Source organism: Passer montanus, unplaced genomic scaffold (assembly GCF_014805655.1).
Source record: "Passer montanus isolate IOZ18808 unplaced genomic scaffold, ASM1480565v1 scaffold43, whole genome shotgun sequence".
Lineage (NCBI taxonomy): Eukaryota > Metazoa > Chordata > Aves > Passeriformes > Passeridae > Passer > Passer montanus.
This window is the reverse complement of record NW_024369151.1, coordinates 1168432-1180557: the sequence shown is the minus strand read 5'-3', so window position 1 is coordinate 1180557 and position 12126 is coordinate 1168432. Positions and strand designations below refer to the sequence as shown.

Here is a 12126-nt window from a genome sequence, read left to right as displayed (position 1 = left end):
GCCTAAATCCCTGCCCATGTATTCTCTTGGACACCCCTGCTTGTTCCCACTGCCCTGCTCCTACTACCCCATCCCCACTGCTCTGATCCCACTGTCCTGCTCCCCCACCACCCCATTCCCACTGTTCCATCCCCACTGCCCTGTCCCCACCACCCCATTCCCACTGTTCCATCCCCTTTGCCCTGTCCCCACTGCTCCATTCCCCCCATGATCCTATTGTCCCATTCCCACTGCCCCATCCCCACTGCCTTGTCCTCACTCCCCCATCCCCACTGCCCTGCTCCCACCACCCCATTCCCACTGTCCCATCCCCATTGCCCTGTCCCCACTGCCCCATTCCTCCCCTGCTCCCATTGTCCCATTCCCCTTGTCCTGCCTCTCCAGCTGCCTGTGGAGGGTGTGCAGCAGTCAGGGAAGCCAGACACGGGGCTGAGCCACTGTGGGATTGGGTTGCTGCCACCGTCCCAGCCTACACTTCGGAAGCACTTTCATTGGTCTGTGCCCTTGAATGGTTCAATGAAACCTCCAAGCTTTTTGGAGCAGGACACTGGTGCACAATTCCCACAGGGAATTCCCCCACCAAGCTGCCAAGCACTGGCAATGCCTGCACCCGGCGGCCTCGGCTGCAGGACCATCACATCCATCAGCCTTCTTGGTTATTTTCCATCTGGGAGTGTTTCAGAGGGGCTCATCCCACAGCCTCTTTTAACAGCATCGTGCCCGGTGTGCCTCCCCGTTCCCCCTTCCCGCGGTGGGGTTTGGAGCTGGTTGTTTTATGGGGCATGCTGGGGAGCGCGGGGACTCCTCGGGAGAGCTCTGCCGCTGCCTTTTGTCCCCGAGCACGGAGCCTCTCCGGACAATGGCAGGAAGCCGCGGCCAGCCCGTCTGCCGGGGCCGGGGCGGCCCGGGGAAGGTGCTCGGCGAGGGCCGCATTGTTCGGGCCCGATAAACTCCGGAAAGCCGGGGGCAGAATGGAAGGAAGTGTCCGGAACCTCGGGCCGGGGCTGCGGGGCTGAGCACAGGGTTCCCACGGCCCGGCCTCGGGGTGATGATCCTGGAAAGCGCCGGGAGCCCCGGGAGCACGGGATGAGCCGCCGGTGCTCGGGTGGGTGCGGGCGGGATGCAGGGCTGGCCCTGAGCATCTGCAGCGCGCAGGAATGGATGGGATGCTGAAGCCCCCGAGCCACGGCGATCCCGCGGCTCTCCCTGCCTGGTGCCAGGCTTTGTGGCTGTGCTGGTGCTGCCCTGAGCTTGTGGCACATCCCGGATCCCCTTGGTTGGTCCAGGCTGCCCTGGAGCAGTGGTCAGAGAGCAGACTTGTAAACTACAATGATATGATTCAGTTATAAGTGAACTGCTCTGATTTCTCCTGCCTAGGGACTGCTGGGAACTCCTGACTGATTTTGGGTGCCCAGCCTGATTCTAGGGGGCTCTTTGGGCAGTGGCAGGATCCCTGTGCCCACTCTGCAGCAGGAGTAGGAGCATCAGGAGTGGGGATGTGAATGTCCTCCCTGTAGGAGGTTCCACTGTCAGCACCTTGAACCCGGAGGGCACCTGGGCCAGCGGCCCTGGCGTCTCCTTGGATGCTCCAGGAGCACCATGGGCTGAAGGTGGTAGAGGATGAGTGAGGGCAGGGAGGTTTCTGTGTCAGGAGCTTGTCCTGTGCTATTGCCATCATGAGGAAAGGGTCCCGTGGGTGCTGGCTGTCTGGGCTGTGTGCTGTGGGGAAGCTGGCCCTGCTGGCTGGTGACACAGAGTGACACAGTGGGCACATCCTGGTGTGATGACAGACACTGTTTTTCTGTTCCCCCAGCTGAGTGGAGCAGACCCTGAGTGCAGCTGTGATGAAGGGGACGAGACCTCCCGCAAGAAACGCAGCAAGAGCCTGTAAGTGTCCCATGGAGGGTGGCATCAGGGAGTGCCAGGGCTGTGTGTGGGGTCAGACACCTCGGCCTAGCCCTGCTGGTACCAGGAGCCCTCAGGAGCCCTGTCTTCCCCCATGAGCAAAGCCATGAGCTGGGGTCTCACTTGAGATGGAATTGTTTCCAGGGAGGGTGGTGGGGTGTGCTGGGGGCACTGCCCAGCCCAGCTGGGAGCTCCCCCTTCCACCGTGCTCGGGCAGGGTGAAGATAGCGGCTCTGGGGAAAAACAGCTTACCCGGGTTCAGGGAGAGGACATGGAAGCGGTGAAATCTGAGCTGGGGGCCTCCTTCCCGCTGGCCCCATGCCGGGAGGAGGAATGGGGAGGTGGAATGGGGGGGTTTGCACCGCGGGTCAGGCTCAGCCCTCGCGGCACATCCGCGGCAGTGCGGTGGGAGCAGGGACCCCGAGGGACACCGGCAGCCCTCTGCTGCCCCCGGTAAGGCTTTGGGGCGCCAAAAAGTGGGTGCAAGCAAGGACAAGGCAGCCGTGGCCTTTGCTGTCCTCAAACTCAGCTGCAGCTGAGGGGGGCAGGCGCACGAGTGAGGATGCTCGGGAGGGAACTCCTGCAGAACGCGGATCCGGCCGGTGCCGGGGCCGCGGGGGTGCCCGTGGCTGTGTGTCCCGTGGCTGTGTGTCCCGTGGCTGTGTGCCCCGAGGCTGTGTGCCCCGAGGCTGTGTGCCCCGTGCCCTGCGCCACGTGTGCCGGGCAGGTGGAGGAGCACACGTGGTGGCTCGGGGTGCGAGAGGGCTGCACCTGCAGCTGCCCGGCCTCGCCGGCCGTGCCAGCGAGCGGCACTGTCGGCCCGCGCCGCCTCATCGCTGCCGCCTATTTTTAGCTCTTTTTATTATTCCCCCCCCAGCAGTGGAAATGAAAACGAAGCCCTCGCGGCAGGGACGGCCCCGGCCGCGTGGCAGCGCCGGGGGAGCGGGGCTGGCGGGGGAGGCTGGCCCCCGGCGCGGCGGGGCAGGGGCGGTTCGGAGCGGGCTCCGCGCTCACCTTGAGCGGGAGATGCTCCGGGGAGCGCTGGGCAGCGCCATTGGCTGCGCCGGCCGGCTCCGGGACTATTTATGGCGCGGGGGCCGCGGGGCGGCACTCGCTCCTCTGCCGGCACACGCTGCCGGCCTCCATGTACCACGCCATGGTGGACTTCTCCGAAAAATACCTGGAAAGGTAGGACACGCAGCGTCGTGCGAGGAAGGGGGATGTGCTGCCCGGGGGATGGATTGGAAGCAGCGCGGGGTGATGGTGCTGGGCCTCGTGGTCATTCTGTGGGGCTCGGGCTGGTCACTTCATAGAGGCAACTCTGAAGTGAAATCAATTATTTTGTGGGATTGTTTTTGCTATAGCATTTATTGTGCAGTGTGGCTGCAGCCGGGGGCTGCCTGCCCGTGGCTGTCACAGGCTGGGTTGGTGCCACCCCTTCTTTGCAAGGGTGTGCAAGAGGAGCAGCATGTGGAAGTTGAGGAGCTTCCTTAGCAGGTGTTTGCCTGGTGTGTTCCAGCTGGAAAACCCACCCAGGAGCCAGGGGCACCTGCCTGGTGTGTTCCAGCTGGAAAAGCCACCCAGGAGCCAGGGGCACCTGCCTGGTGTGTTCCAGCTGGAAAACCCACCCAGGAGCCAGGGTCACCTGCCTGGTGTGTGGTGTGCCTGGTGCCAAGGGCTGTGCTGTGGGGGTGACCCTTGTGTGTCATACAAGGGGTGCTCATTGCTCTGCCAGCCTTGCTGCCCTGCTAAACTGGGACCGCTGCTGGAGCTGTGCTCGAGGCTGTGGGGATGGCTCATCCCGTGTGCTGGCGGGTCCCCGGCTGCCGGCGGCGCTGGTGGCGCAGCAATGGGAGGCCGATGGTGTTTGGAGCGTGAGGCTCCGTGTTTGGATCCGCTTTTCCCCCGTTAGCGGGCGCCTGGCAGCAGTGGGACGTGTGTCCTGCTGGGATCACAGCCCAGGGCGTGTGAGGGCAGAGGAACTGTCCGTGTCCATGAGGGTGTGGATGGCACCAGGGACTGGGGGGAGCCCTCTGCAATCATTCTGTGGCTCACTGGACTGACCCCTGAGGTTGTTGCACCTTTTATTTTTCCCAGTGGTTGCTATGTTTTACCCTCCTGGGACTGGAGAGAGCTGTGGGTCTGGAGAACATCACCTGGGGTGGGGTGGTGCATCCGTGCCCTGAATCTCTCCGGTCCCTCTTGTGTCCCTGGGCATGGCTTGGCCAGGTAGAGGTGGCTTCTCTGAGCATCCTTGCTGTGCCACCTGTGGCAAATCCTGTAACATTAAATTTGCAGAATCAGAAAGAGCAAGAAGTGGGAACTGAAGCTGCTTGCTTCTTGAGATGATGTCATCATCATCTTGAGATGATGTCAGATAAGGAGCTTCAGATTTAGAGGGCAGAGTCCATGTACGTTGAGAAAAGATTGATGCTCTTATGTTTTGGTAAATACATTACATCCACAGGCAGTGAAACACTGTCTGTTTGCACTTTATGATGAGATCGAGGTATTTTAAATGGAAGAAATTAAAATCACAGATGGAAGCTGTAATTCTTTCCAGTTATAAGGGTTCCAGCCACATGTAATTAAGATAGCATTATACTTGCTTTTTAATGAGTGACAGATCAGTGCCATTGAAAAACTGCCAGAAAAGGGAGCGAGAAGCGAGGCCCAAGCGCTAGAAGCCGTCGCTGGTGCATGTTCGGGGTTCTGGGGCGCTGTTGGTGCCGCTGTCCCCGCTGTCCCCGCTGTCCCCGGGTGCAGTGACCGCGCTGTGCCGCGCGGGGGCAGCGCCGCCCGCCCCATCCCGCTCCGGCCGCCCGCGCTCCTTTCCCACGGCGCTTCCCAAAATCCCGTACAACTCTGGGTTACCGGCAGCTCCCCGGGGCAACCGCGACCCCCGCGGCCGTGTGGCCGTCAGTCTGTCTGCCCAGGGATGCTGGAGCGCGGGTGACAGAGCGGGGTGTCTTTGCCCCAGTGCCCCGCGCTGCCAGTCCCGGCCACCCCGTTACGGGAATGTCCCCAGGCCATGTCCCGCGCGGGCTGGCACCGCAGACGTGTGAACACATGGGGTGTGCATGTGTGGGTGCCCAGGCAGGGGGGACACAGGGCAGCGCAGTCCCCGCTCCGCTCCTCAGCCCGCTCCGCCCCGCCGCCTTCCCGGGATGCCTGCGCTCTATAAATAGCCCTCGTAAATCCTCGCCGTGATTATTTTTCCCCGCCGTCTCTTGAAAGGCCCCACTATCCGCCTCGGCGCTGATTTTTCCACCTTCCCTCAAGTTTCCCCAGCAACGGCAGAGCCGTCCCAGCCAGCGGCGGGGCTGACACAGCCTTTACTCACTCGCTCGCCCGCTCCCGGGCCGGCCCAGCCGCATTTAAAGCTCCCGGCGCTGACCCTCCCACTTCCCGCTCCGCGCTGGCCGCTGCGGCAGGAGCGCGGCTCGGGCCGGCCGGCAGAGCGCCCGGGCGTCCCCGCTGTCCCCGCCGCCGCTCGGGCTGTCCCCGCTGCCATGCCCTTCTTCCGCGACCTGTCCAAGCCGCAGCCGCTGGAGTTCCACGCGGAGATGCTGCTGGCGGTGCAGCGGCCGCACACGGGCAGCCTGCAGCGCCGGCACACCATGAAGGAGTAGGTGCGGGGCGCGGGGCGCGCTGCCCGAGGGTCCCCGCGGGTCCCCTCGCCTCCCGCTCACACTCGCTCTTCTCTCTAGAGCCAAGGACATGAAGAACCGGCTGGGGATTTTTCGGCGGCGGAACGAGTCGCCCGGAGCCAACCCCTCCGGCAAGCTGGACAAAGTGCTCAAATCGCTCAAGTAGGTGCTGCGAGCGGGCGGCGCGGGGATGGAGGGGACCGTGGGGGCTTGGGGACCGTGGGGGCTTGGGGACAAGCTGTGGTCTGGAGCTCCTTACCTCCCTGGAGGCTGTATTCACTCCGTTTGGGGAAGCTGTGGACGAAGTCTTTGTTTCTGGAGGAACGTTTAAAATTGTTTTTTGGCTGAAAATCTCCTGCTGGAGGGTGAGAGGTGCTGCGTGCACAGTGGCACCACAGCAGCTTGGGCTGGAAATTTACCTGACAGCAGCGTTCTCCTAATGCCTGTCCATGGAACTTTAACTGGCCAGAAGATGGTTTGAAAAACCACTTTGCTCTGGAGATGCTCCAGCAGCTGGAGACAAGCCCTCCCTGCTCTTGCTCCTGGCAGCTTCTCTGGCTGCTTGAATGGGGCAGCTGAAATCCCACTTTTCTGCAGCTCTGCATCACCCAGGGTTTCTTCAATTCTTCCTCAGACACCCCAAGTGCCACAGCTGCCTGCACAGACCTTGGGGTTGGATTTTCTTCCTGCTAGCCTAAATGCAGCGGTTTCCTTTTGGCAGAGCTGCTGTGGGGCTGCCTGGTGCAGAGCCTGGCTCTGCCTTCAGCTGCTCTGCCAGTGCCAGTACCAAGGTGGGAGCCAGGGCCAGCCCCTCGGGCACACAGCGTGGCTTTATCCTCTGGAAATGTTTAGCAGGAGGCTGATTTGGGAGCTGGGAGCAGCCGTGCTGGGCTCACAGCCTGGCTTTTAATCCACTGGAAATGTTTAGCAGGCAGCAAAAGCAGCTTTTGCTGCTGAGCTTTGCCAACGTGCCGTCCTTTTTCCACAGGCCCACTCCCGAGGAAGCGCTCAAGTGGGGGGACTCTCTGGAGAAGCTGCTGCTGCACAAATGTAAGTGTGTGTCCATCCCTTCCACTTGTGTTTGCTGCCAGGGGAATATCCAGACACGTGCCTGGATAAAGATGGGATTTCCTCTGTTAATCCCTTCCGGAGTCTGGGGATGCACAAAGCCAAATTAGCCTCTCCCTTGTCTGCCCCCCTCCTGCTCCTGCCTGGCCCAAGGGGGAACTTGGTGGCAGGGGCCAGGGAGAGCTTCAGGCCGGGGCTGCAGCCCCCAGCTTGGGGAGGAGGGATTTGTGTCTGTGCCCAGTTTGGGGCTGTACAGAGGAGCAGCAACTGCTTTAGAACATTCTGAAGATGGGAGGACAGCCCTTCTCAGGCACCCCATCCTACACCCAGCCCAGGGATGGCCAGAGCATCCTGTCCCCACTCCAGCCATCCTCCCTTCTGGCTCTCCGTGCTGCAGCTGGGCTGGGGATGTGGATTCAGCTCCTGGATGGGCTGTGCTGCCCTGGCAGTGCCATCACTGCCTGTTTGCATGTGGGCAGCAATATTTGCACAAGGGGCTTTTTGGGGCAGTGCAGGGAGGTGCTTTGGGCTGCAGCTCTGCCAGAGCTGAGGGTCCTGTGGGGCTGTTCCCTGTCTGTGAGCAGGGGTAGAGCCGTGTCCCTGTCTCCCACAGACGGGCTCGCTGCCTTCAGGGCCTTCCTGCGCACCGAGTTCAGCGAGGAGAACCTGGAGTTCTGGCTGGCCTGTGAGGAGTTCAAGAAGATCAAATCCCAGTCCAAGATGGTCTCCAAGGCCAAGAAGATCTTCGCTGAGTACATTGCCATCCAGTCCTGCAAGGAGGTGAGGGCTGGCTCCCAGCTGGTGTGCGGCTCCCGGCACGGGGGCTGCCTGGGGAGCTGCTCACCAGCCCTGGTTCCTCTGCCCACAGGTCAACCTGGACTCCTACACACGGGAGCACACCAAGGAGAACCTGCAGAACATCACCCGCAGCTGCTTCGACCTGGCTCAGAAGAGGATTTACGGGCTCATGGAGAAGGACTCGTACCCCCGCTTCCTCCGCTCCGACCTCTACTTGGACATAATCAACCAGAAGAAGGGCAGCTCCCCACTGTAGGCCCAAGGACTGTCTCGGGGCAGGCTGGGAGCTGTGTGTTTACATGGAATTGGGCAGTGGAGGCCTTCCCAGGAGCTGGTGGGAGCTCGCTGTGCTGCTCGTGCCCCAGGCCATATGGACAGGGGGCAGCTGAAGGCACCGAGCCCCAGGGGACCGACAGGCCGGGCAGTCTGGCACTGCTGCAGCCCCACCACCGCTGGTACGACGCCTTCGGGGTGGCCCCGGCGTGGATTTACCCAGGAGGGAAGCTCCCACAAGACTACTGTGAAGCACCTGCCCCAGCCACGAGCGTTGCTGGAAGGTGGAGAGTGAGCCCAGCTCGGCGAGGAGGAGGAGGGGATCTCATGCAGGGCTCTGGCAAGGGGACAGCAGCACTGACACAGATGTGGTCCTGGATTAAAGCCTTGTGAACTGGAGCAGCCCCAGGATGCTGCTGTGCTTCCCTATGCCGTGGGGCCCCCTGGCTCTCCTGGAGCAGCTCTGGCAGGAGCCTGGTGCTTCCTTGGCTCATGGTGGGTTCCCCCGGGAGCAGCGAGAGCCGGGCCCTTCTCCTGTGCTGGAGGTGTGCAAAGCACCCCCTCCTGCCCTCACCCCTGGTTTATTTATTGCCCTCCTGTAGCTGGACACGTTGCTGTGTGGTAGGAGCCCCCGTGTCCTCCCCGTTCCCAAGTTACAAGTGCAATATTTGTGTGTGTCGCGGCCGAGTTCTCCGGCGGAGTGGATGCCTTTTTCTTTTCCCAGGTGTGTAGATTTTGTAAGGTAGCAAGTTTTGTGTGCCAGACCCATTCCCTGGCAGCGGGCCGCTGGGGGAGCCTGGTGTAAATATCCATATACTGATGCCCTGACGACGGAGGGTTTGGTGATGGAGAAAAGCAACTCTGTGCAGCAGCCGCTCTCCTGACTCTGGATAACAATGCTGTGGTTGGGAAGCAGGGGTTCCTGCTGGCCCTGGCAGGGCGGGGTACACTGTCTGCCTCCCAGTTTACAGTGCAAAGCATCTCTGCAGCTAGAAAAAACCTACATTGTCATGGTCATAGGTAAATAAAAGGAGAATATAATTTCTTGTAGCTGGCTTTTGTTCGTGCCGTGTTTGTCAGCACTGGTGGAGCTGTGCAGCCCTTGCCTCGCTGAAGAGTGTAAAATCCTATTACTGTGTGGCTGAAGAAGGGAAAATCTGATTCCATGAATTTCTGAGCTGTTTTTTTATGATGGAGCAGCTGCCAGAAGCTCCTGAGGCCAGGTCTGGGTGTAGGAGCAGAGTTTTGCCCAAAGTGAGACTGTTCCCAAGGCCAGCAGTTGCTGTTAGACACAGCAGGGCAAGAAGCTCTGAGCAGGGAAATGCCCAAACACACCAGTGACCTCCTGCAGCTCCAGGCCCCTCTGTGGACACAGCAAAAGCAGCAACAAAAAGCTGTTCCAGCTCTGTGCACAGCTTGGCAGGGCTGCTCCTCCCAGCAAGGACAGTGCTCTGGTGTGGGATGCAAATATTTTGTAAAGGCTGCTCAGGGTGTGTTTGGCACCTGAAGTGCTACCTGGTTGTGGTGGGCCTTGGATGGCTCAGGGATGTGACTGTGGTGTCACAGGGCCGTGCTGGGCTGTGTGTGGCTGCCCAGAGTGCTGCTGGTGATGCCCAGGGCTGTGTGGCTGCCCCACCTGAGCACAGCTGTCCCCAGCTGTCCCCATCTCTGGGGAGCTGCCTGTTTTCCCTCTTCAAACAACCTGCAGGTGATGCCGGGTGAGGCAGAGCTGAGGGCTCTGCTCAGGGCTTGGCTGGGACAGCAGGGTTGGTGAGGTGGCTCTCCTGGAGATGCTGTTGGCACCCCAGGGTCAAGGTCCATGGCTGGTGTCCCAGTGGTGACCCAGTCACTGACCCCAGAGCTGCTGGGACCCGATAGTGGGGGCACCCTCCCAGCTGCCTCCTCCAGGCCAGACCCCCTCTGGCATTGCCCAGAGCTTTTATCTCCTCTCCTTCCCAGCTGGGGGGGTTTCCCTTTGTGTCCGGACTCAACACAGATTTTCTTGCACCTCCCCCTCTCTCCATCTGCACTCTCCTGAGCTCCTCACTCCATCCCAAACCACCAGTGTTAGGAAACTTACAGCAGGGTCCCTTCATTGTCCCATTTTTCCATGCCCCCAGGCTCACTGGGACACCCACAGAGGGTCTGGGCTCGGGGGCTTTGTGGGCAATGGGCAGCTCAGTCCCTGCTGTCACCTTCTCCCTGCCCTGAGCACAGCCCCAGCAGCTCTGGTGCATCCCAGCCCCATAACCATGCTGGGTTTTGAGCCTAAAACCTGCCTTCCCTCCAGGAATTATCCCAGCCCAGGGGGCCAGGCAGGCAGGGAGGGCTGGAGCTGCCGTGGGATGAGTGGGGTGGGAATCTGGTGCTCGGCTTTGATCCCTGCAGGGGACAAAGGCCCCATGGGGGTTGAGAAATGAGAACATGGGGTGACTCCCTGGAAAGATGAAATAGCCCTGTGTGAGTGGCAGGAGCTGGGTTATTGCTGTAAAAGAATTTATTGCTGGGTTCCAGGCTGGCCTGAGTCACTTGGCAAACACCATCCCCACGTGCCTGGGGACACTCGATTCCCTGGAGGGACAGGCTGGGGGAAAGCTGGAAGGGCCACGTGCTTTCTCCTTGTTTTCCTGGGATGGCCAGTGCCCCCTGCACAGGACAGGTCTCAAAATGAACTCAGGTCTCCTCGTGGACTCTGTGGTGACCCTGAAGCCACAGCTTTGTCCTCTCTGTGCTATGGGAGAGGGGCTGGGACAATTTCTCCAAGGATTTGTGCTGCAGAGCAGATGTGAGCAGATTGGAGCATCTGCACAGGAACTGTTCAGGGAAGTGAGCCCGTGGAGAGGGTTTGTTCTGGGGACATTGGCTGGGATGGAGATCCAGCCCAGGTTTGTTCTGGGGGCCATTGGCTGGGAGGGAGATCCAGCCCAGGTTTGTTCTGGGGACATTGGCTGGGATGGAGATCCAGCCCAGGTTTGTTCTGGGGACATTGGCTGGGATGAGATCCAGCCCCACTGCCCTGAGGGGACACAGGGAGCTCTTACAGGGACACTGAGCTTACAGCCCAGAAGGGGAAGAGAAATGTCCTTCTGTAGCATGAAATCAGATATCCAGGACAAAATCCAGTCATGCCAAGAGAAGAAGTTCCTGACTCATTGATGCCAATGCCACAAGCATAGGTGAAGGGAATGGGAATTAGGTACATTCCTAATTCCTAATTTGAGCCACAACCCAACTGGCACTGCTGGAGGGACATTCCCAAGGCAGCAATGCTGGGATCAGGGGTGTCACCTGCCTAGGGATGGCCCTGGGGGAGGAGAGGGGACATTACTTGCACTGAAGCCACCCAAGAAGGGTGACAGCAGGAGCTGCTGCCTGTCCTGGGCTTGTCCTGAGGATCAGGGATGGGGGGAAGAGCTGCCTTTGGACATCACTGCAGCCAAAGGGAATTTCCCAGTGTGGAAACTGGTGCCTTCCAAAACAGGGAGCACCTTATCTCGGCAGATAATGAGGATTTATCTCTGGGCTAAAAATTAGTGGTTGCTGAGTTGCAAATAGTCGCAGCTCAGGCGTGTTTGTTGTGTGCAAACAGGGCAAAGTCCAGCCAGGTGCTCCTTGTTCATCCATGGCACAAAGCTCACCCAGCTGAAGGCAAAGCTCCCAGGGAAGGGAGCTATGTGGGAAAATGGGAATTATCACCAGAAAGAGCTGAAAGCTTCAAAAACTGATGTGGTCTGGGTGTAAAAAAGGTAAAATGTCCTAAGATCCTGAGTTTAACGTGCTGGTTCCCTCACACCTTCAGGGATGAGGAGGTTGGGATGAACAAAAAGCACCTGGAGAGGTGGGAAAATGTGTCAGCTGTCCCAGGTGATGGCCTTGACCCTTCAGGTGTCCCTCAGGTCAGCTTGCATCAGCTGCCTGGCGTGGCTGGCAGCCAGGGAGGGGTGCTGGGGTCACCTGTGATTCATGAAAGCAAAGGAAGCTCTGAACGTGGCAGCTGAAAATGCAGCTCAAGCTGCTGAGCACCTCTGGCATGAAGATTTACTGGGAGCAGGGAATGAGGAGTGTGGTCATCCCAGGTGAGCCCCTGCAGCACTTGGGCTGCAAGGAGCCTCATTCCAGAGCTGGCTAGAAGCCAGGAGCATGAAGCTTTTCTCTTATTTCTACAGAAATATAAGTTTTCCTTTTTTTGCAGGCATGTCCTGTGCCCCAAGACACTCCAACACTTGCACAGCCTTTGCTGGACTTTTCCAAGGCACCCATTCTGGAGAACAAACCTACCCAAATAAACAGAACTTTCTACTGAGCAAAGTCATTCCTTGGACCCCTGATTAGACAAATATTCTCAGAATAGAAGCAAGGCTGCTTTCCAGCCCCAGACTAAACACAGCTCAGCAGTTTGATACTGAAACCACTGACACAAGAATTCCCTGCC

The 12126-nt window shown here is 59.7% G+C and overlaps 1 protein-coding gene across 7 annotated transcripts in view; it reads left to right on the top strand.

Annotated features, from left to right (window-relative positions):
* Nucleotides 1-8750, top strand: part of RGS3 (regulator of G protein signaling 3) — an 85390-nt gene extending 76640 nt beyond the window's left edge. For 4 of the 7 annotated variants that reach the window (XM_039720128.1, XM_039720129.1, XM_039720127.1 and 1 more), the window contains 5 exons: nucleotides 1814-1887; nucleotides 5616-5717; nucleotides 6544-6605; nucleotides 7237-7403; nucleotides 7492-8750. In XM_039720128.1, the coding sequence (XP_039576062.1) occupies nucleotides 1814-1887; nucleotides 5616-5717; nucleotides 6544-6605; nucleotides 7237-7403; nucleotides 7492-7677 (591 nt within the window). In that variant the 3' untranslated portion in view covers nucleotides 7678-8750. Of the gene's footprint in view, nucleotides 1-1813; nucleotides 1888-2930; nucleotides 3094-4647; nucleotides 5538-5615; nucleotides 5718-6543; nucleotides 6606-7236; nucleotides 7404-7491 lie in introns of those variants that run through there. The other 3 variants (XM_039720132.1, XM_039720131.1, XM_039720133.1) reach the window with 3 other exon arrangements.
* The last annotated feature ends 3376 nt before the right edge of the window (nucleotides 8751-12126 follow it).